The 23,870-nt window shown below is 47.8% G+C and overlaps 1 protein-coding gene across 3 annotated transcripts in view; it reads left to right on the top strand.

Moving 5' to 3' along the window:
* The window catches only part of ZHX3 (zinc fingers and homeoboxes 3), a 46,804-nt gene extending 23,150 nt beyond the window's left edge, over nucleotides 1–23,654 (top strand). The window contains exons 1-3 of one of the 3 annotated variants that reach the window (XM_059862261.1): nucleotides 12,063–12,467; nucleotides 13,834–16,741; nucleotides 18,013–23,654. In XM_059862261.1, coding sequence (XP_059718244.1) covers nucleotides 13,984–16,741; nucleotides 18,013–18,023 — 2,769 coding nt within the window. In that variant the 5' untranslated portion in view covers nucleotides 12,063–12,467; nucleotides 13,834–13,983 and the 3' untranslated portion in view covers nucleotides 18,024–23,654. Of the gene's footprint in view, nucleotides 1–12,062; nucleotides 12,468–13,833; nucleotides 16,742–18,012 lie in introns of those variants that run through there. The other 2 variants (XM_059862262.1, XM_059862260.1) reach the window with 2 other exon arrangements.
* The last annotated feature ends 216 nt before the right edge of the window (nucleotides 23,655–23,870 follow it).

The raw sequence follows: 23,870 nt of genomic DNA, 5'->3' as shown, positions 1-23,870 counted from the left end.
TGCTCATGGGGAGTATCTGATTATCCAGAAATATTAAAAATGCTGTTATCTGTATTTCCCTCTGGTCACATAGCTGGACCACGTGGCTTGTGCAGGCTGTTGAGAACTAGCAGTGTGAATTGTGGCCACTCTTTCATCTTTGGTGTGAATATTTCATTTGAAATTTCTATCACCTCTGCAAGAGGCGTGGCCCAGCAGCTGGAAAAATCCATCCATTTTGGACAGAAGCTTTGCTTTCATCTCCATCCTTCTCTTCCCAAGAGCCAAAACCCCAACCCCCTTCTCCTTCAAGGTATCCTGAGCTGCTGACTGTCCTGCTGGGATGCTGCAAGGCTGGGCAGCTGGCAGCATGTGGCCTCCAGGGCACAGCAACAGGCTGGGGCTGCTTCTGGACCAGGATTGTAAATCTCAGGCTACAGGCAGATCTGGCTGTTCCTCAGACTCAGCCTTGTAACTAGGAGTAAAACTGTCTAGAACAGCACCCCTGACACTAGTGAAAGGGAAGAAATTGAATTCAATGTACAGGATGTGGTATCATTAAGTACTTCTGCTGTCTAACCCTCTTGTTTTTCCCTTTTGTGGTTTGTGTGATCTTCCTGCTGGGCCAACAAACATTTAAGGCTGTGGATTTTTCCCCAAGTTGTGAGACTTTTAGTTGTTCTAGCCACTTTGTGTGTGGGGGAGGGTGAGCTCCAGACTGATGTGTGTGGAAGATCACATGGATGTGTGACTTCTAAAAGTCTTCAGGGCTCTCTGTTGGAGGATCTTGGAGCCCTGGGGAGAGGCTTTGTACAGGTCTCTTGGGAAATTCTAAAACGCCATGGAAATAACTACTGACCCAGGAAGGGAGGGATGTGGGGAAGATGCCAGGCAACAAGGAGGAGGCTGGCAGCAATTTCCTGATGGAGCTGAACCCTGGTGTATGATTTCAGAACACTTATGTACTCTGGGGGATGGCAAGTGACTGTACCCTGAATATCCCGTGGGACCTTGCCCAGGATGGCAGCTTGAGTCATTGAAACAGTGAGGGTGTCTCCTGCACTGGCAGCTTCTCAGCACTCACCAGCACTTGCAGGTGATGATGAGACTTGTGCCAAATTTGAGAAGGGTGGAGAGGATGAAGGGTGCAGATAGGAGCAGCTGGCCATGAATTTTGTGTGGCTGCTGCTTGTTTTTGATGTGAAAACAGATGGTCCAGAAGAACCCCAAACAGAGTGGCAGTGCTTTGGGCAGTGCTGTCAGCCACTTTCCCAGCTATGCCTGGCAGTGTTACAGCAGTGATCCATGGAGAGCTCCCTGGAGGAGCCCTGCTGCTCACTCTGCCTGCTCTGGCCCCTGGGGAGGCAGCTCGATGTGGAATTGATCACAGGGGTGTTGCTCTCGAGGGGCTCCTGTGCCCTGTCTGCTCCTGATGGGATCAGGGATGAGTCCTGCAGGCTGTGAGTGCTCTCCCCTGGCTGCCCTGCCATGGGAAGCTTCTACTCCCTTAATCCTGCATGGTGGGTGATGATGGGCTGGTGCATGGAGGCAGTTCTGCTGTCCTGAGGCTGATCCAGTGTGACACGCTGTCATTTGGTGCAGTATCATCAAGATGCTCCCAACTCTGTTCACTCCTAGCCCAGAGAAGAGGGCAGGTGCCTGGAGGACCATGTTCTCCTAACCTGACTGGGATTTGGGCTGCTGGCCTAGAAATGAAGTGCTCCATCATGGCATTACCAGTCAGTCATCCCCATTCCTGTGTGTGCAGGATGCCTGCTGACACAGCATGGATGTTTTTACCTTACTGTCCCCTGTGCGGACTCCTGCAGTTTACTTTATCCTGCTGTTTTCTTAGTGCTGTGAAACAGAGTTAATAATGTTGCTGTGCCCTTTAGCCTAATGAGGATAATGAATGTTTTAGACTGGTGTAATGAGACAACCCTTCATTTTTTTCTGAAAAGCCAGGTGGGGTTCTTGATTTCTGATTTGCTGAAGTTATAACATAGTCTGTGATGCCTTTGGTGTAAACCAGAAATATTTATGTTATTCATGGGACACTTTGCAATGAGAACTTTTCCATGTTCATTTGAAGGGCTGGGAAATTTTAAATTTGCAACAGATGGATTTTCTCCAAAGGCTTCAGGTTAAGTCAGCTCTAAGGAAATTACAGTCTTTGTACGGCAAACTGATTTTTTTTTTTTAATTGACTCTTACTTCATTTCATTCCCATGAAGGATGTTGCTCCCCTCTGCTACTCCTGCACCCAGTCTAACCTAAGTTCATGCAATTGTTTGTGAAGGGTGGGATGGTTTCAGGAGGGCAAAATGCAGCAGTCAGCTCTCCTGTGAGCACTGTAATGGTAGGGAAAAGGCACAAATCCTTTGTTTTCTCACATCCCTCCCCTTTGTCACCTGTCTGCAGGTCTGATTTGGCAAATAGAGCAGCTATAAGTGAATTCCCCACAGTGAACGGGGTGGTGAGGTGGTAACAAAGTCTCTTTGCACCCTTATGAACATATAAAATACTTTAAAAAATCATCTAATACAGGTATTGGAGGTGTACTAGTAGGTTCACACCCAGCTGCATGCACAGAAGGTGAGGATTTCCATGGGCTGTCATTTCTAGGGGTGGATTTTTGAAGGACCTGAAGATAGGTTTGCTATCGCTTGGTGGTAATCGGGCTGTACTTGCATAATGATAGTAATTTCCTTCTTCTTCTATCTTAAATTTGATTTATAAGACCATGCTGCAGTGTGACTTTAAGTGTTTGTCTCTGCTGGCAGTTGGCAATGTATTAGCTGTGATCCTTTACAGAAATAAGTGTTCAGTGTTGGAGCTAAATTGAATAATATGGTGGTGTTTGTGTCTTAATCTTCCAAATAGCTCTGTTAAGTTTGCTACATTGATGTCTGAAAGGCTTAAAAATAATAAACTCCATTGTATAGGGCTTTGAATACAGAGTAGATGCTTAGTAATTGCTGGCAGTTCATGGGCAGACTCACTAAAACATGGCAAGGAGGCAATTCTCCCAGCACGCCTGAATTTTTTAAAAGAATCTCCTTGTATCAAGGCCTTGTGATCCACAAGGTACAAAGTACATCCATATGAATTCAGGCTTGTGGGACTCAGTCCAAAACCCCAAACCTTTAAGTTGCAGTGTCATATCAATTTAAAACACCTCATCAATCTGCTGGGAGCTGTTTGCATCCCCAGCTTTTGGGCAGGGTAGGTGGAGTGGGCTCATCTTGATTGTCAGCAGAGATTTGGAATCCTGAGCCCCCATTCCAGTTCCTAAGCTTTTGCTCTTCACAGGAAGTGGGAAAAAAACCTAGATACATGGTGGTTTGTTTCTTTTTAATGAGGTTCTCAGGGAATCAAGTGTCAAAGGAAAAGCTATAAAATCAAGGATCTGGCTTTGCTGTTTCTTCTCAGAAGATGTCTGTAGTTCCCCTGCCTCCTTGTGAATGAGTTTTTAAATGAGGAATTGCAAAGAGCAACTGAGGAAAAGGCTGGTTGGACTAGCAGGTATGATTTAAAAAACCAACAACAAACAAAAAAAACCCAAACAACCAATCCCCCCTCCCCCCTCCAAAAAAAAAAAAAAAACCCAAAAAAAACCCCACCCAAACAAAAAACCCCCAAAACAAAACAGGGGAGGGAAAGGAGGAGAATGTGATTTGTTTATCACAACTGAACTTGAAACTAATTTTAAATGTCTGTTTTCTGAGAGTAAGGAAATTCCTTTTGCTTCCAGCAGTAAATAACTGGGATGCTTTCAGCTCACAGCTGATCTAGAGGATGGTGAGTTTCAACTAAAAAAAATAACTGACTGTCCAGTAAGGCCACTCCAATTCCAAGTGTCACTAAACAGCTGGAGGAAGAGGAGAGTCCTGACTGGCATGGTTCATATCACAAATAACCCTTGAACTTTGTTCTGTGTCTCTGAGTTCTGTCCAGAGTGTCTTGACAAATGGTTTTGAACAAATACAGTTTCTAACCAGGGAGCAAATGACCAGGATTGCATCTGGGTGGCAGGTGCATGGTCCAGATGCCCAGATTCTGTCCAGAGAGATCTCAAATCACGTCTCAAATCCATTTTTCTCTTGCTATCAATCCTAAAAGACATGGTGAGCGTTTCAGAGAAAGGGAGAAGGTTGTCCCATGAGAAGTCTTGGGGGTCACTGAATGAGGGTGTGGTGGTAAGGAAGGTTGTTCTCCATGCCAAGCTCTTCTTGGCAACTGAGTGGTGAAGGATTTAATGCTGGCTGTGGTGAGCAGGATTTCTGAAACTCAGCTTCTCCCCAGGCTCATCTCAGCAAAGGATTTGGCTGTCAGAGATACTGAGCTCTCTTATTGGTCTGCCCTTCTCTATGCCAGGAGGGCCTGTCCTGTGCAGTCCAATTGGGACTTCTGGAAGTCTGTCACTTATGTAGGTGCTAAAAAGGAACTGAACTTATTTGGGAACTGGTGTTCCAGCTGAAGGAGCTGAGCACTTGCCAGTCTGACCATATGCTTCTGAAGTCCTTGTGGTTCAGTGCTTTAGTCCAGGATATTGCCTATTTAAGGCAATAGAAGGAAGCCCTGTGCCACTCTTGCAGAGTAGGTATGTGAACTTTAAGCATCAGGACCAAATGGTAGTTCTAGAATGAGATGGTGTCCCTAATTTCCCTCTTCAGTTTTAAGTGGATGCAGCATTCTTCACTTACAGCCTCAACTGTTGTGTTGCATTGTTGTATGGGGTTGAACATCTGCCCCTTCTAGCCACAAAAGTGGCTGTGTTCCAGTGGTGGGTGGTTTCTTTCTATTCAGGGATCCTCTGAGGCCTGGAAAAGCTTGAGTATTAAGCATGACATACTGTCAACTGCTGCAGATCCCCTTGGCTCCCTCCTCCCAACATCTGCAAGGCCGGAGTTGTCCATCTTGGCTTGTCCATGTGCAGTGCACACAGCAGAAAGACCCAATTCCTACCAGCTGCTTCTGCTGAGCAGGGAGTGGGCTCTCACCAGGAACCTGCCCATCCCATGCAGGAAACATTTGTGGTCCCAGCCTGTAGCAGAAGAGAGAGAAGAGCTATCACCAGCTCCCTCAGGAGGGCTGTGTTGCTGGGACCACAGTCCTGGGATCATCCCCACTTGCAGCACCCTGGTTTGGGATGCTCATCCTCCATCCAGCAGCTCTGCTGTAGCCCTGCTGTCCTGTGGGGTGGCAGGGGATGGAGGAGGCAGAGCAGCAGCCCTGGCAGGAGCACCGTGCACCACATTAAATGCTTGGATGCTAAAGCAGAGCCGTGGTGAGGAACAAGGTGCCTGTCTCACACAGGTCTCTCAGCCCAGTGCTTTTTTTCCCTGCAGCATTGTTTCCCTGATTGACTGGCGCTGGCTTGGCAAAAGCCTTTTGAATATTCATTTGGCTGACGGGAGATGAGAGTGTGGTAGCTCCTTGAAATCAGCTTGGGGAGGGGAAGCAAATAAGACTGCCTTTTTCTCACTCCTAGTGCTACTTGAACTCTCTCAAATGCATGCTTCACATGGATAAATGATTACAGAAGCCTCAGCCTACCTAACAAGCCTGCTGTTGTACAGCAAAAATTACGGTGCCTGCATACTTGCCATCCTCATTTAAAAGCCCATTCCTCATTAATATCACTTTATACATATTATTGCAGCTCGAAGTGCCGTTCCTCTTCTCCCCACCCATTTCCTTGTCTGGCTGTGACATACAGGAACTACACCCAGTGCTTGACTCGCCTCTCCTGACCTTTTGTAACTTGGCTCCAAACTCCTTTTTTTGGGTCTTTTGCAAAACACTGTCAGAAGGGAAAAATCCTTTGTTAAAACACAGCCAACTCCTGCCTCAACGTGGAACAGTTTGTTCTGCTGAAAGAATGAGCCAGTTCAGTGAGCAGAAAAACATTGCCATAAACCAGCGGGCTCAATAAGCTGCAAAAGCCATCGGCTGCGCGCAGGACGACTCTGAAGCAGAATGCATGGGGATGGAAAAAAATAATCCACAATCCCAACCTGCCAAACCCTGTTTCTTTGCTTTCAGACGAAGTATTTTGCAGTTTTCTTTTTGGTTATAGCAACTGTAAGTGGAGGAATGGGAGCTGAGGCTGAGCCAGGATGTAACACAGCTCTCGAAGCTGCATATTGCAAAAGGGCACAGGGGATGAAGTAATCCAAAAATGCTCAGCTGGGAAGGGGCTGCAGCACTCGTAGTCATCAGGCTGTGCTGCAGATGATCAGCTCCAGCGCCTCTGGTACTGTTTAGTAGCTTGGTTTAGTCCTTCCCACCCACATCTTGTTTTAAAGCTCTGGGCACTCTTTACTTCCCTGGAATTGCTGCGGGTCTGTCCCTTTTGCGGCTGCTCGGTAACTGGTGATCAGCCTGGTGATCAGCCTGGCTTCAGCAAGAGGTTCTTCATTCCACAGGGGACTTGGATGCTTGGTGAGAAACCTGTGTGACAGGCTTTTGGGTTTGTGTCTGCAGTGGGATCGTTTTGGTGCTGGTAAAAAGCTGACACTGGCTTTCTTTTAACAGTAAATGCTGTGCTGGCATTAGAGCTGTGGTTCCCGAATTTGGGGTGATGGCCCCTCGGTTAAGGTCACCCGTATGGAGGTGACGTGCAAGCCTGGCAGTGGGGCTGTGAGCAGGGGTACATCAGAAAGGTGGGCTCCAAGGCTTCCCCAAGACGATTCCTTGGGAAGGGGCAGGCTTGTAGCAGCACTAGAGAGCACAGTGGGGCTGTGGCACTGTGCGTGTTCTGTTGCCATTGGGTGTTCACACCTGTGAGCTCCTCAGCAGCTCAGCCAAGTGTTCCCTGCTGATTTAAAAGTCTTGAGTATCCTTGTTGGAAATTTGATGTGGACAAAGATCTACCTCTGGTGCTTATTCATTGCTCTGAGCTCCCCAGTAGATTTTTGTCTCGGAGCCAGTTCAGCAATTTCAGATAATAAAAACACAAGTGTATTTTAGGTGTAACCTATTCATCTTCACATACATTCTGGAGGGCTGCATCTGCCAAAGCTGGGCTTGTCCTGGGGAAATGGTGATGCTTGACAATGAGTTCCAAGGGTGGGATCACAAGGCGTGTGGCACATCTGAAGGTGGTGTGGCAGGATATAATTGATGTGTGAGTTGCCTGTGTTTCAGATGAAATCACAAAGCCCTGGCAATGCAAGCAAAGATAAAACATCCTAGAGAAAGCACAAGGGGCTGAAATGGGAACTCCAGTGTGTTTACAAGCATGGTCATACCATCCTGTTCAGGCACAAAGCACCCTGCTGGCAGTCACCAGCTGAGTGTGCGGTGGTGGGACACCCACATACTGATGAGCTGAGGGACTTCTTGAAGCTCCATTAATGCTATCTGGTGTCCTCTGCTGGTAGTGCTAACCCTAGAGCTGGCTCTGTTGAGATGTGATTATCTGTCTGCTGGGCCTTTTGCTTTGGGGGAATGCTGGGAATGTTTTGCAGCATGGACAAAATCTGAGGATTGAAACTGTGGAGGTGGGTCCCTGGATTGCTGGAACTGTGAACCCTGCTAAGGTAGTGCAATGCAGAGCAAATCTGTAATGAAGCCTCTGTGCCAAAAGAGATTATTACTTTTTTGGAAGATGTTAATGGTATGATTACATAACATTTATTTTGTGCTCAATCAAATGGATGAAGGCAGAGGAAAAGGAGTGAATTAATGTTAGTGATGTTCAAACAGAAGCATGCAAAGCTCTGAGGGATGATCAGTGGTTTTGTTTTGATGGTTTTTGTTGTGGTTGTTTTTTATTCCTCACATTCTCCTGAAATATAGCACACAGGCTTGTCTCTAAGGGGGGCACACTGCCAATAGTCTAAAGGTTATATTATCCCAGTGACCTATTTTTATACTCTAATCGTGTTCTGTTTCAGCCGGCTCTTTCTAACCTTCCATCTTGCTCAGTTTTGTGCTTGTCTGGGGGGAAAAAAAAAATAGCAGAGATAATTGCCCTTAGTCCCTGAGTGCTGAGGCAGCCTCTGCCCAGATACCAACACACAGGAGAGGTGCTGCTGTTGCAGCACCAGAGCAACCCAAACATGCAGCTCAGAAATGGGTGCCTACTTGAGACAGGGGGATGAGGAGCACTGTGGGGCAGAGGAGAGAGGGCTTCTCTTAAAGGCAGGTTTTAAATGGAGAAGTCCAGCAGTTGGGAGAAGGGTGAAATTTTAATGAATAGCTCTGTTTAACTGGTCTAAATGGAAAAGAGTCTTTTCTGCTCTAGGCCTGCCAAGGAATGGAGAATGAATACGATTGTTCGGTCAACCGGCTCCCACTGCATTTAGACTGTACCCGTGGTTTCAAAGCCAGGCTTAAGCTACAAAGCACCCTGACCAGTTGGCATAAAGAGAAATTGTTCCTTAGTACAAACGTTGACTGTGATGCTGCTTGAAGCTCAAAACTGCTGAAGTTTGTGCGTGTGTTTGTACATTCGTGCAGCACGAGATAATAAGACGTGAAGAGCCTTTCTTGCCTGTGTGGCCTCTCTGGGGCTGTGGTTATTGTATTGCTGGTGGCTCTGCTTGTTCATGTTAGGGTTTGAGTGCCTGCAGAGTTTGTGTGCTGCCAGTCTGCTCGGGAGGGGAAAATCTCCCTAACTGTTCATTGATGAACTTGCAGTCCTGAATGAGGTTAAACCCCAAAAGAATTAAGTGTGTCACGACCTCAGTGTGGGTTATGAACCAAGCTTTGGGTGGCAGGCACCACCTCCAGGTGCAAGGGCATGGCATGGGGATGTGTGCCAGAAGCCAGGGTGATGCTCTGCTGCTGGCATTTTTAGGCTGCTGGAGATGTTCCCATGCTGTGACTTCCTCCCAGCTGCAGCCTTTGCAGAGTTACTCGGGGAGGATGCTGGACTCCAGCTAGCTGAGATGCACAACCACAGAGTGGGAACAGAGGAGCTCAGCCCTGCCAAATCTTGCCCTTTCTTCTCCTTCACAGAGCCATGCTGGCACAGCTGGCAGAGAGGTCCCTCCCACACCTTGGAAGTTTCTCCGGAGAGGTGATCTGTCCCTGCTGGCTGTGTCTGTCTGCATGGAATGACAGGGATGTGGCCTGGAGAGGTCTTTGCTGAGATGTCCATCCACACAGTGTGTCCCTGGGATGGATTAGCAGTAGCCCCCACAGGGCATCCTTCAGCAATAAATCAGACTGGTGAAATTCCTACATGACTTCTTGTGAATGGACTGCAAAGGCAGAAGGAATGTTAATGCCCAGCCAAAGAGGAAGAGTCCCAGGACTGCCCTGGCTGGCAACAGGGCCTGTACCCCAAATACATGGACCTGTTTGTCCTTCCTTCCCCAGCACCATGGTAAATGCACCCAGTCCCAGGCTGCTGAGCTGGCTCCCAGGGCAAACTGGGTGCCTGTCATGCTGGGGGAACCTGCTGTCAAACACAGGGGGATGTTTGTGGGGGTGGGAAGGGGGCTCAGCCCTCAGGTTTGGATCTATGGTGCTGGTCACAGGGATCATTTATTTAATAGTCTGGCTAATTACAGTGTGATTGGGAAGTCATCTGGAACTCCCAGAGCCAGTGCTGCATCTTCTGACCCTGGCTGGAGGTAGAGCCTGAAGGGGAGAGACAGAAATTCAAAAACATCAACTTTTTTTCCTCCTTTGATTTCTTCCTCTTTCCCCCCTCATATGATGCTATCAGCTGGGGCCTGCAGAGCTTCAACTTAAAAACAAACCACTTTTATTTAAAGTGCCAATATTGTGCTTGGCTCCATATGAGACAGAAACATTAACTTTGTCTCTGACCTGGGGAGCGTGTCTGCCTGCCTAGCAGGCACTGGAAGTGTTGAGAAAACTGTTATTTTACTTCTATTTTGGTGCTGATTTTTAAAAATCGAATTTTTTATTAATTTCATTTTATTTTAACGCAGCATTCCCTCTTCAGCAGAGCACCAGAGCCCACAGAACACGCAGCCATCCTTTGTGTCCCCATGGAGCTTTGTCCCTGGTGTCAGTGTTGGCAGAGGAGCTGGCAGGGCTGGGGGGCAGGGGAGGGCAGCTGCCCCTATATTCTCATGCCTGGGCAGAGGGACTGGAGCTGCTGTGTCTTGGTGCTGCTGCCTGGTGGGTTTTCTGGTTGCTGTTTCTAGGCGAGGTTTGCAAAAGGTCACAAAAAATTAATCTGCTAACTGGGGACCTTGGCTCTGCGTGCAGTGAATGTTTTGCATTAACAACCTAACTCGTTAATTCAGTGAAACATTTAAAACCAAACCAGTTATATCCAGCCAAGCTGGAAAAAGCTGAAAGTTCATACTCAGCAGTGCAGATTTCGAAACCTCCCTTTGTTAATCTCTGTAGAAGTAAATTTTCTGCTATTGCAGAGCTCACTGTGACTGGTCTGGGCATTGTTTCCCTCAGCAGAGGCAAAGCTGCTCTGCAGAGCGTTGGTTTTGTACCTGGAACTGCCACCTTTCCCTCCAGCCTGCGTTTCTGTGAGCATCCCTGGGAAAAAAAAACTGGTTTTACTCTGCTTTAAGTCAGTTTTCCCTCAATTTTCCAGCAGCAGGGATGATTTAGGTGCACTGGACATTTGACCTGCTTTGCTACCTTGCTATGAAATTAGCAGGTATAAATTAAATAGGAACCATGAATTTAAGTACAATAACTTTGTCTTCCTGGCTCCAGGTAATTCTTCATTCAGCTTTGTCTCTTTGTTCCAGTTAATAATAAAATAATACATAGGAAATGGAGCTCTTCACTCATGGCTGTGCAGATGGGTCCGAGGCATCTGCAGTGGTGATATATACACTCAGATCAGTTGTAAGGATCTTTTTCAATTAATTACTTTTTCTGCTATTAATTCACCCTATCCATTAGAACACCCTCACTTATTTTAATGAGGGAGAAATCAGAGAATTATCAATTCTGTTATATATTAGTGGTGTATTAAAGTATTAAGTGCATTCCAAAAGGTGAGCAGTGAATAAAACATACTCCCAACATGTGGTTATGCAACTGTTCCATGGAAATGAAATGGACAAACAGTACACTTGATTAATTTTTTTTCCCCCAGTAAATTGCCACTGTGATTCACTTCCAGCTAAAATTTGCAATCTGTGTTCTCAGGTGGCATTAATATTGGAGCCCCGCAGGAGAGCTGTGGTGGCTGGGGCTGCTTTGATTGCATTTTTAAGGAAAGTTGTTGGAGAGAGCGCAGAGTTTGATGCAAATGTGCTGGTAAATGAAATGCAGAGCTTTTAGGTTCTCTGTAGGTGGGTCAGGCCATTCACACTTCCCCAAAATAATAGCGATGGAGTGCTCGGGAGAGGCACTTTGTTAATGTGGCACAGTGGGGGTCTTTGTGTGTCGCTGTTGCTTTGTATCAAATTTACTCTGTTGACAGATAAAAATCATCTTTTTGATATCTGGAGACTCCATAAACGCTGGGTCAGATCTGTCAGGGACTGGAGCTGTCTCAGTAATGGAGACTGGAGTTTGCTGGAAAGAAAAAAGCTTGCAGAGGGCCCAGCAGCTTCTCTGTGCTAAAGCTGCAGGATAAAATGAAATAAGTATTCCCTTTTACCATTGCTTCCCTGACATGAAACTCCTCTCAGCCTTTAAAGCTGTATTTTGTAGCCTTCAGGCTGATCTTACTGCTTTTCCCCTAACTGACTCGACTTGGAAAGGTCATCGCAGCCTGCTAGACTGTGTAATATTTAACTTAGCATCAAAAATGAGCATCTCGGGATTGGTGTCAAATGGATGCTGTTCCCCTCTGAATAGCACAGCCCATTCATAGTCATCCAAATATTCCACTTGCTAATGCTAATGAGTAACTCTCTGGCCCTCTGCAGAGGGCAGGACCAACCACGAGAAGGTGGGATGAGAGTGGCACAAAGCAGGTATTGAGATGTGCAATCCACACGCTCTAAATCCAGCTCACAGCTTTAATACCTGTTTTATTTATAGAATTTTTTTTTTAAAGTTATAACTTCTAGCTCTTCACCATGCCTTAGCATAGCAAGCAGTCTTTTCTGATGCCAAGTTCAGTGATGACTAACACTGTTTACAGGACTGTTTTGTAATCTCAGATCAGCCCACATTAACGGGAAGTTACGTTTTCCCGTCAGTCTTTCAAACGGTGCCTGAGAGTTGCTGAGCCCAGAGCCAGCCATCCAGGCTCTCCCGTTTGGAAAAAATGATGTCAGCTTTCAGAACAAGCTTTGTAAAAAAAATCTAATAAAGTTAGGGAGCTCATTTGAAATTGAACTTCCTCCATTTAACTTTTTTTGGTTTCTTTTGCATGAGGATCTTTCATTCCTCTGTTCTAAAAACTACCAACAAAACTAAGCACAGGAGGTATTGCATAAGCACCAACAAGGCATTTGCTTGATCTGCATTTCTCAGTGCATGAGATCAGCTCCAAATATCTGATCTGAGAAAGCTGCTGGTGCACAACTGCTGTAACTGATAGGAATTACCTCTGTGAGTCATCTCATAGGATGGTAAGTCTTTTTTTTTTTTTTTTTTTAAAGTTCAAGTTTTTATGAGTGTTTTTATAAAGCTCAGTTGCTGTTACTGTAAATCTCAGGGAAATCTGGCACAGAATCTTTGTAATATGAATCAGTGTGTCCATATGCTTCCAAGTGACCTTGCAATCTGGAAAAATACCATTTTATCCCTCTGTTGAAGAGAATAAAAAAAGCAGAGTTGCTGTAGAAAAGGTTGACAGAGGGGTGTCACCAGGCAGATGACTCCTGGTGCCAGCTACAGCAGCTTTGCTGCCCTGGGGTCATGATCTCAGGCACACAGAGCATTTGCTGTGCAAGTGGGAAAGCTCCATCAGGCCAGGAATAAATGGTTGTGGCTAATGCCTCAGCCAGCCCTGACCTTCTATGGGCTGGAGCACTTCAGGGTCTGCTGTAGCTTCAGAGGAGGAAAAAAAATAAAGGAAAAAGTTTAGTGTTGGTTGGTTGGGTTTTGCTTATTTTTGTTTGGTTTTGGTTTTAAATGCAACAAATCTCTGCTTAGCCCAAGGCCAGCAAGATGGGCTTGCACTGACGAGAAATTACCCTTTGTCAGGGAATACCCCAGTGCACTGGGTGGTGTGACTGCCAAAAGCTGCAGAGGTGGTGGGAGGGGAAGCCTAGGAGCCAAGAACATTGTGATGCTGCTCTTGAGCTTTGAAGCCTTTACCTTGCCTTGCAGCTCCAGATGAGGACTCACAGATGGTGTTGGAACAGGAATGAAGTGTACACGGGATGGGAAGGGCATCTCCCAAATGCTTTGCAGGCTTGCTGAGCAAGAAGGGCTCAAATACTGCAGCCTCCTCACTCCCAGCAGCAGCTCTGGGTCTTGGCACAGGCACAGTGCACTGAGCTGGCAAGAAACTTCCTGACAGGATGGATGGAAAATGCTGATTTTGAAAAAATTGAAATGTTCTGTAGGGAATATGTGGATTTTTCATCCTTTTTTTGTGATGGAAAGCAGGCATCTTTTCCAGGTGACCCTGCCTAGTGTCACCTACTGTGTGAGGCTGAGCTGGGACCTGGGTGCACAGGGAGCCCAGCCACTGCGCTCCCTGCTGAAACACCAAGGATGGGTCTTGACAGGGTAGAATGAGGGCAAAATTCAGTGTTTTTCCTCCTTAAATGAGAATTTGATATGGGCTGTAAAAGTGACATGTTTGTGTGTTTGGTTTAAAACAGTTCACAGGTTTAGGTGTGAAAATACAGTAAATCCAAGGTCAAGTTAGATTTTTCCAATGAAAGAAGAAAAATTATTTATTGAGTGAAGCAGTTAAATACCAGAGCAGTTGTACTTGGTCTAATACCAAGGGAACTAACCCCTCCTCCCTCTCCTTATCCGCAGGTTCAGTGGCAAATATGAACATTTGTCAACAACTCCTTGGGACATCATGAGTTTGCTGGAATCTGGACCACAAAACACTTGCAATAGTGCTTTCTAAATTTGAATTTCATTTAAATGAAAGAAAAATAGTCCTCTGGATCGACTGTAGCGATGGCTAGCAAAAGGAAATCCACAACTCCCTGCATGATACCAGTAAAAACACTGGTGCTTCAGGAGACTGAACAGGATGCTGGAGAAGATGATCATGAAGGAACCCAACCAGAGGCTCCTGCAGAAGGAGCAGCAGCGAGTGATGCTGGGGCCAGCAACAGCAATAACGGAGCTTTGTCCAACGGGCACCGCGGCATTGCCGACGGTGACACTTACATCTGCAAGCCTTGTGACTTTGGCTCTCAAGACCTTCACCAGTTCTTTGGGCACTTGGACTCTGAGCACTCAGAGTTCAGCAAAGAGCCCGCGTTCGCGTGTGTCGGGTGCAGCTTCCTGGCCAACAGCCACGAAGGGCTCTCACACCACAACACTGAGTCACATGCCGGCGAGACCGGCTTTGTCTGGAGGCTGGTGAAGCAGGACAGTCGTACAACCGTGGAGCAAAGTCTCTGTGAGGCCACCAGCAGCCATGACCTGCCAGGAGAGGTCCCTGAGGAAGGGGCAGACGGCCAGTCTGAAATTATCATTACCAAAACCCCTATCATGAAGATAATGAAGGGTAAACCTGAGGCCAAAAAAATCCACACGCTGAAGGAGAATGTGTCAAGTCAGTTGGGTGGTGAGTCAGAGGTGAAGGATGGAGAGCATTCATTCCCAAATGGGTCGGTGCCAGTCAGCCAGCCTACTGCAAGTTCATCGAAGTCATCCCACATAGTGAATGGCTCTATCATAGGAAACGTGCCTGTTCTGCAGGCGGGTGTTGCACAACTTGTGTCTCTGCAGCAGCAGCCCCCGTTGCATCAGCAGCTCCCTACATCCAAGTCCCTTCCCAAGGTGATGATCCCACTGAGCAGCATTCCCACATACAATGCCGCCATGGATTCCAACAGCTTCCTGAAAAACTCTTTCAACAAGTTCCCCTACCCCACCAAAGCTGAGCTCTGCTACTTGACCGTGGTGACCAAGTACCCAGAAGAGCAGCTGAAGATCTGGTTCACTGCCCAGAGGCTGAAGCAGGGCATTAGCTGGTCACCAGAGGAGATTGAAGATGCCAGGAAGAAGATGTTCAACACTGTTATCCAGTCTGTGCCACAACCCACCATTACAGTGCTGAACACGCCCCTGGTAGCAAATCCTGGGACTGTTCCCCATCTTATCCAGGCAACTTTACCAGGCCACGTGGTGGGGCAGCCAGAGGGGACAGGGGGGCTGCTGGTCACGCAGCCCATCATGGCAAACGGGTTGAAGGGCACCAGCTCCTCTTTCACCTTGGCAGTGACTTCTGTCCCCAAGCCGCAGCCGGCAGCGCAGCACAGCACTGTGAGCTCCAGCAACACATCTGGGGTCAAGGTGGTCAACAGTGCCCAGTCCCTGCTCACCGCCTGCCCTGCCATCTCCTCGCAGACCTTCCTGGATCCCAATGTCTACAAAAACAAGAAGTCCCATGAGCAGCTCTCAGCCCTCAAAGGCAGCTTCTGCAGAAACCAGTTCCCTGGCCAGGCTGAGGTCGAGCGGCTAACAAAGATCACAGGCTTGTCCACCAAGGAGATCCGGAAATGGTTCAGTGACAGGAGGTACCACTACAGGAATGTGAGAGGCGGCCGGGCCGTCTTCCCTGGAGACAGTGCTCTTGATTCCCTGCCCGAAATCACCTTAGATGTCCCACCCAGAGGAGCTGAGCTGAGCCCTGCGGCGATGGCGGCTACGCCGGCCGCTCACCACCCACCACGGCGGCAGTCGTGGCACCAGGCACCCGACTTCACCCCGACCAAGTACAAGGAGAGAGCGCCGGAGCAGCTGAAGGCCCTGGAGAGCAGTTTTGCCCAAAATCCCCTTCCTGCGGAGGAAGAGGTGAACCGCCTGAGGGGGGAGACGAAGATGACACGGAGGGAGATCGACAGCTGGTTCTCGGAGAGGAGGAAGAAGAAGGTGGCGGAGGAGAATAAGAAAGTGGAGGAGGTGGCTCAACAGGAGGACGAGGAGGCAGAGAATGGCGGCGGGGAAGGGGAAGACTCCTCGGATGAGCAGAGGGCAACGAGTGAAAACGGCTCAGTCGACGCCTCCGGCAGCAACCCGAACTCAGCGGAGCGGAAGGTGAGTCCCATCAAAATCAACCTGAAAAACCTGCGAGTGACCGAGTCCAACGGCAAAAACGAGGTACCGGGGACCGGCGCAAATGAAAAGGGGGACGGCAGCTCCAGCCGGCCGCCCACCCCTCCCAAAACCAAACTGAACTTCAAAAAAACGGCCCAGCAGCGGCATCTGCTGAAGCAAATGTTCGTGCAGACCCAGCGCCCCACGAACCAGGAGTATGATGCCATCGTGTCCCAGACGGGCCTGCCGCGGGCCGAGGTCATTCGCTGGTTCGGGGACAGCCGCTATGGCTACAAGAACGGGCAGCTGAAGTGGTATGAGAACTACCGGCGGGGGGTCTTCCCCCCGGGGCTGGTGGAGGTCAGCCCCGCCGGCCGGGAGGTGCTCGAGGACTACTACGAGAAGCACAAGGGGCTGCGGGAGGAGGACGTGCCCGGCCTCTGCGAGCGCGCCCGCCTCGGCGCCCAGCAGCTCAAGGTGTGGTTTGCGGTGAAGGCGGAGGAGGAGGGCAGGGGCTGCGGCCCCGAGGCGGCCGGCAGCCGGAAAGGGCCGTGCGGAGCCGGCGCGGAGGCGTCGGAGAGCAGCGAGGCGTGGGAGCCGGGCGGCCAGGAGGGCAGCGCCGGGAGCCCCGACGCCCCCGGGCCGCCGCCCGCCACAGGGCTGGGTAAGGCCCCTGCCTCGGCGGGAGGGCTGCGGGGGGCACGGGGCTCTGGGCCTCGCGTGTTTCCGAAGCAGGTTCAGTGAAGAGCTTAGCGTTTGAGGTTTAACTGAGGAAGTGGTGAGGAGCGCTCTCTGAAGGAAAGGCATAAAGGAAGCACGGTGAGGAGGGTCTGGCAGGATGAGCGCCACTCCTGCCTGCCCTTTCCTGCCTTGGTCTTTGGGTGCTGGCACCACTCAGAAACCAAATCCTGTCTGGAGTAAAACTTTAGGAGTGTCTGGTCATTTTAGAAGATGACCCGTGGATTTATTTGGGTAGAAAGGGGCCTGACTGCTTGTCCTGTGCTGCTGGTTCCTCCCATGTCCCTGCCTGAGCTCCAGCAGCAGACACACCCCTGCCTGCCTTTCTCTCTCCTGCTGCCTGCTTTCCAGACGTGAGCATCCTTGTTCGCTGTGGAGAAGGGCTCAGGTGGTGAAGGTGTAGGCTGCAAAGGCAGGAGGGGATGTGGAGTTTCCTGAAGTCACTTTGGAAAAGCATATGTCTGTGTGTGTATGTGTGTGTGGTGGAGAGGAGAGGTGTTTTCCAAGCCCTTTGTGAGCTTTTCTGCAGTGCAGCTGGGGGCTACTTCCAGCCTGGTAGGGCTCCCACCAGATGGGGATGGCCAAGTGCTGGTCCTGTCCCATGGTGGTCCACACATGCAGTTCCTTGCTGGCCAGCTGGGATTGGGATCTTCTCCAGTCCCACTGCCTTGCTTTGGAGCTTCCCACACACCTCTGCCATGGCTGCAGACCTTAAAAAAAAAAATTTATAAAAATCGAGTAAAATTCTTTGATTCCCTTCCCATCTAATTTGGAGAAGGTGGAACGTGAGTCTGGATGGGTCCTGCCTTTGCTGCACATCGTGTGTGCTTTGCAGGGGAAGGGTGAGTATGGGGACTGGTGGGGTGCCAGATTTTGTGCTGGGGAGGTGGCTGTACCCCTGCTAGTGCCCTCTGAGCGTGGCTTTCTGCCAGCCAGAGCAAAAGTCCTGTCAGCCCTCATGGCACAGAGGTGCTTAGCTAAGGTGCATCCCTCCTTAGAGTGCAAAGGCAACTCTAATCCCTCAAGGATTTTGGGTTTCCTGGCCCCTCTGAATGTTGCTAGCCCTTCTTTGCAGCTGACTCTATCAAGGTTCCTGATATTGCCTATCCTGAGGTACTCCTGCATCCCCTCCTCCCCACCCAGCACCCCAACTGGAGCAAGACCAGGAGCATCTCTGACACCTGTGTTCTTTTTCAGAAACAGACTGAACTCAAGCCACCAGCCCCGGAGGATCCGCTCTTACCCTTGAGAAGAAATTAGTGATCTTTAAGAAACCCATGGGCCGGCCTGACCCAAGCCTGAGGAGCAGGACGTGGTGATGAAGCACTGCCATACATGAGACCTTTGGGCACAGCACACGAGACAGCACATGCACAAACTGAGCTCTCGGTGCTGAGCTCTTGGTGGCCCAGCCAAGGAGATGGCTGGGAGCTGGCAGGGGCAGGGGCTCAGCTCACACCCAGGAAATAGGATGCTCCTGTTTGCTTTCCAGTGACAGACTTTCAGATTTCATATTCATATACCGATGCCTACAGCTGCCTATACAAGCATAACAAATCTCAGACATTGTGTAAACAAGGTCATTGCTTAGATATGGACTATCATGGCATAGTACTTGTTTCTTTGGTTTTTTTTTGTTTTTTTTTTTTCATCTGTCCATTAAGGTGTTTGTTCTCTAAAGGTTGGCAGGGCTGCATATATCCTCTCTGCCCTTTCTGGTCCTTAAGTCCTGGCAGTGAAGGGCTTTGTGGGCACACAGGTGTGAGTGTATTAGGAAAGGGAAGGGAATTGAGAAGAAAATTGGCAATCTTGAATTTGAGTGAGATTCTCATCCCTTCAGATGAGGTTAGAGTGAGCATTGCATACTCTCTGATAAGCAGCAGATTTCCAGACTGAGGCAGCCCTGGAGATGGAGTTTGGTGTCATTTGTCCCTTGCTGGCAAGAACACTTTCCTCTGTGCTCCTGGAGACTGACTGTAACAGGCTGTTAAATCTCCAAGTCTCTCTTTAATATCTGAGAACTAGCACATAATAATTTTTGCATCCTGACCTGGAATCCTTTTCATTGTTTGGAGAGAACAGTCTGTTCTTCAGAGAACAAACGCAGAGAGTCACAGTGTGGCTGTGAGTGGTTCAAGTCATTGTTGTCACCAAGGCAGTGGCTCTGCTGCCACCAGGAAGTTTCCTTCTTGCAGCCCTACATGGCAGATCCTCCTGCAGCACTGCTGGTGATTTCAAGTGTTTGTTCCAGTCCTTTTTGTTTTTCTTTTCTTATTTTTTCCCCCTTTTTTTTTCCCCAGGCCATGTGCAATAGTTCTGGAAAAAGAGCAAAATAAATTTCCCAGTTATCCAGTCTGCTGCCTGATACCTGTACATTTTTAATGTGTGTTGTCTTGTGTGGTTGCTGTGTGATGCAACTGCTTGGACATTTTTGCTTTAAATATTCTTTTTAATAGAAAACAAAGTCTAGAAGGGAAACTCTTGAACTGAATAGTCCAGCCAAATGCTGTGTCAGATCATTCTGTCACAAACTAATCAAACCCCAACTCCAAATTGGTTCCATGTTTTGCCTTCACTTTTGCTCTTGGAAGGCTAGATCAGAAATTGACTGCCTTTGAGTGGTTAGAAACTGTATTTAAATTTCTAGTTTGAATTAATTTGTGGCTGGTACATTCCTGGTTTGTTTTGGAGCCAACATTGTCCTTTAACTTAAATAGTTTTTGGTGTTTATCTGCTGATGTATTTATGGAGAGTAGTCATAGCTCCCTATTTTTTGCCAAGCCAACTCAGCCAAGCTTTTTCAGTAGAAGGTTTTTATTTAGTGAGAGCTTTTTAATGTGGGAGACTTTATTGTTGGTGGTAAATGATATTTATTAGGAGGGTGGGTAGCAAACCCCAAAGGATTGGATCCAGAGATTAACAAAAAACCGTTTTAAAAACAAAAAAGCTCTTTCAGAACCTCTTCCAAAGATGGTGTCTGATTTCTACCTTTAATTGCCCTTGCTTTTGCAATTCTTTCTTCACCCCCTCTTCAAGAGGCCGCCTTGCTCAGCTGCAGGAAGGGGCTGTGGCTGCTCAGTGCTTTGGCAGAGGCTTCCCCTTGCCTGGTGGGATGTGCTGGGTGCTTGTGCCTGAGCTCACAGGGCTTCCCTGGTGTGAGACCACGGCCATGTGTGACCATCTGCTCCACACAGAGGCGACCTGCACCCCACAGAGAGCGGGGTGATGCCTTGGATGTGGCCACTGGCTCTGTGCATCCCATAGCCAGAGCAGCCATCCCACCATGCTTTGAGCAGGGGTGGCTCTGACCTGGAGGAGCCTGTTTGGCACTCTAAATTTGCCTTTGGGAGCACTGCTGATGGTCATGACACATTTGGAGGCATGACCAGCAGCCATCCCACCTTGGTGGTGATGGCTCAGCTGGTGGCATCCCCGTGGGTCCCTCTTTGGGGATCAGGGACAGCTGCCCAGTGGTGAGAGCTGCCCCAGGGTCTCACCCTCATGGGTGCAATCCTGTGCACCCCAAAATATCAGAGAGGGTGGCAGAATCTGGGTGGTTCTAGAGCTGAAAGCAGATCTGGGAGTTGTGCAGCCTGAGAATATGGATGTATGTGCAGTGTCACCTTCAGAGAACAAATACAGGTAGGTCAATTTACTCTGTAGTGTCTGTGTACATGCAGGTTTATTTAACTACACATATATACAGTTCAAATATGCCATTGATTCTTTATTGCATTATGATGTACATTAAAAATGTACACTTTTACTAACTACTTGCTATATAAATATGTTGGAAGTGTAGTTTGCCCATTCAAGGTGATTTTCTGTGGGATTTTTGGTGTACACTTAAGGGCCTATGGCTGATTGAAAGAGTGATCCCCACTCCATCTACAGGAATGCTTAAGGACTATGGTATGAACTGGTCCCTTCAAAACATGTTTTGATGCACTAGCTGAAATGTTTTGCATTTGGATTGAATTCAGCCAGTTTTCCAGAAAAATTGAAAAGAAGTCTTGTGAGCTAGAGGGAGAATTTCCCGGTGTACACAGAAAAACCAGCCTTGAGGGTTGGAAGCTGCTGAGGTTTTTGAGCTTTGTCTCCATGCATTCATACAAGCACAGCAGGAGTTTTCTTTCTTTTGGGTCGGAGGAATTTTAAAAAGTGGTTCCATGCAGACTCCCCTTGGACATGGCAATGGGGCTGGCAAACGCCTTTGCGTGGGGGGGTAAGATTTAGAGACAAAAAAGAAATCAAAACATGATCGAGTTCCCTTTCTAACTCCTACATTCCTTGTTATCTGCATTTTTTAGTTGACTTGAAATCTCTGTAAAAGTATAAGCTGAAGATTTTTGAGGGTTTAGCTCTGTGGTCTTCTGTTTCTCTGCTGAGGAGGAGAAACCGGTGCCATCTCCAAACAGACTCGGTTTTGGTGCAGGACATTGGAAAAGTGTTTGCATCTGAAACTGAAAAGAAAAATTGAGAGGTGGCTTGACAGTCCCAACAGCAGCTCTTGTGGTGTTAAGAGGAAATGTCACCACAATTCTTCACAGTGTGTGAATATTTATCATCATCTAATCAAAGATGACTATCTTGACTTGAAAGGGGTGTAAGATCGAGGTGATGTAGCCAGCATCAGTAAGGAAGGGAAATTGAATTCCCCACCTCCATCCGCTGTGCCTGAGCTTGGGCTTGGCAGGCACAGCAGAAACCATCAATTTTAATCCATGTGAATCTTGTTACTTATGTCTCTGAGGCTGCTTAGATTTAGGGCACAATCCAATTGCTTAATAACCTGAAACCCTGATTTGTGCTGGCCCTGGCTTGCTCATGGGAAGGGCTGCTGGTTCTCCTGGTGCAAGGAACTGAGTTTCTTTATTCATTGATGTCAGCAGCCCCTGCCATAAGATTTCTAGACATTGTTCCATGTTTCATTTGGCTACCTTATTTTTCAGCTCTGTAATAAGCATCCTTGAATTTTTATTTTTTTTTTTTTAGCAGAACACTAAACAAACAATGATCTACAGGCTCCTATCTCCACTTGCCTGAGAGCTGAGTGATGCTGCAGTGTGGTGGGAGGATAGGCACAGGTGCTGGCAAGTACTTAGTGTGTTTTAATGTCCCCTCCCTGAGTTGGTCACCAGGAGAAGCCACCAGCAAGAGCAGTAGCTGCAGTTCTCTGGCAGAGAAACACTGTCGTCCTTTACCTGGTTGAAGCATGCTCACCAGAGCTGGAAGACACCTGCTGGGTTAATTTTTGTTAGTGTTCCCAACAGTTCAAGAGAAGGAAGCTGTAGTGATGCTGGTTTTTTTTATTTAGGGTTTTGAGTATTTCTATTTTCTTAATGGAAAGCAACAGATTTTGGTCGCCTGCAGAAGTGTTATATTGTTTTCCCTGCAGCCCCTCTCTTACAGATATAACAGAGGCAAACTGAAGATTGCTCATTGGGAATCAGAAGAAAAATATGATTTTCAGCACTTGGGCACAAATTACAAAGTGAACGGGATGCTGCGCTTTCCCATTAGGGTGACAGTATTCAAAATGCTTGTAAATGTCTTCTCCCTGTTGCCCAGATCATTTTGGTTTTGCTCTCTTCAAATCAGTCGAGGTCCTGATGTGATTCAGCTCACCTGTAAAGCTCTGGTGTCGCTTCTCAGCTGATCCCAAAACCAGCAGGGTAAGATTAGGCAACACAACACATGGAGGGGAATGAGGCACTTGCAGGCTATCCCTGTTCTTTTTATTGAGAAAATTAGTTTCTGCTGTATGTTTTACTGGCAGGGGTGTGTGCCAGGAATGTTGGGTTGGCATCAGAAAACTAAAGCAGGGCAAGGGACCTCAGTTATGTAAGCAGTGAATTTTTTTTTTTTTTTTTTTTTTAATTTTGGGTTTTCTTGTTATGGCCCAAGTGCTCTGTTGGCTGACGTTTGGCACATTCTGATGGCACAATTAAAGCCCCTTTTTCCCCTGTACTGATGGAAGGTGGTGTTAGGAGGATTCTTGCTTACTGGTGCTAGTGAAGGTTGGGCTAGGAATCCATGGCATAGAAAATTTCTAGCTAAAATTGCACTTTCTCTCTGCCCCATCTGGCTCGTGGTGGTGTTATGGGTACGTGGCTGTGATTCCCCTTGCACATACTAACATTGCACTAAAAGAGAGACTTTGGGAACAGCGTGTTGATCACTTTGTTTCTCAGCAGACCACAAAGTCAGCCTAACGGGGTCTCTTTTTTTTTCTTTTTTTTTTTTTTTAATTATTGTTATTTAGAAATCATGCTGGTGCTGAATGACCTGGAATTTTTTGCTTGGATTTATCCAAAGGAAAATGTAATTGTAGCTGCAACGGGACCTTTCATAAGGGCGGCCGGTGCAGTGAGGGAGCAGGGTGAGAGCTCTGCTGTGTAAAGCTGTCTTTGTACCGGGGAGGTGTGGGGGGTTCCAGGGGGGTTGTTACTTTGGTTTTATTTTGTTTGGTTTTTTTTTTTTTCCAAGACCACAATTTTAAATGGTCACCTTGGCAATCGTGTGAAACAGGAAATAGTTTTTACTTTTGGTAAAGGTTTTAAAGAGGAAACAAAAAAAGAAGCTGCCTGTGATTGTGGGCTGTAGCTATTACTAGGGCTAGGGTAGCTTGTACGTGCTATGGACTTTACCTGCTCTTATTCTGAGGGCAAGAACTCCCTGTAGCAACAATGCCACTTCTGAGAAGTGAACGGCAAGTTTCCCTTCCTTTTGTATATGTGGATGTGAGGGTGGGCAAGGGGAAGAGCTTGCTTGTACAGTTTGTTGAAATGAAACCAGACGTTTTTGGTTGTTCCTAAATAAAGAGCATAAAAATCAAACATGAGTTGAGTGGTGCTTGCACTGGGGTTTGGGAGGGCCCAAGAATGGCTGTGCCTGCCTTCCAGCTGCTGGGCTGGGAGTGCTCCATCACAACCTCCTCATTTATTTTTTAAGAATGACAACTTTTCCATGGGGTAAGGCCACAAGTGAGTGCCCAGACACCTCTGCCTGAGAGGTGCTTCTTCATCCCAGAGTTCTGTCCCCAGCCTGCCTCA

The sequence above is a fragment of the Haemorhous mexicanus genome, chromosome 18, assembly GCF_027477595.1.
Source record: "Haemorhous mexicanus isolate bHaeMex1 chromosome 18, bHaeMex1.pri, whole genome shotgun sequence".
In the NCBI taxonomy this organism is placed as follows: Eukaryota; Metazoa; Chordata; class Aves; order Passeriformes; family Fringillidae; genus Haemorhous; species Haemorhous mexicanus.
Note: the sequence above shows the minus strand (reverse complement) of the source record. Positions and strands in the feature narration are given on the sequence as shown.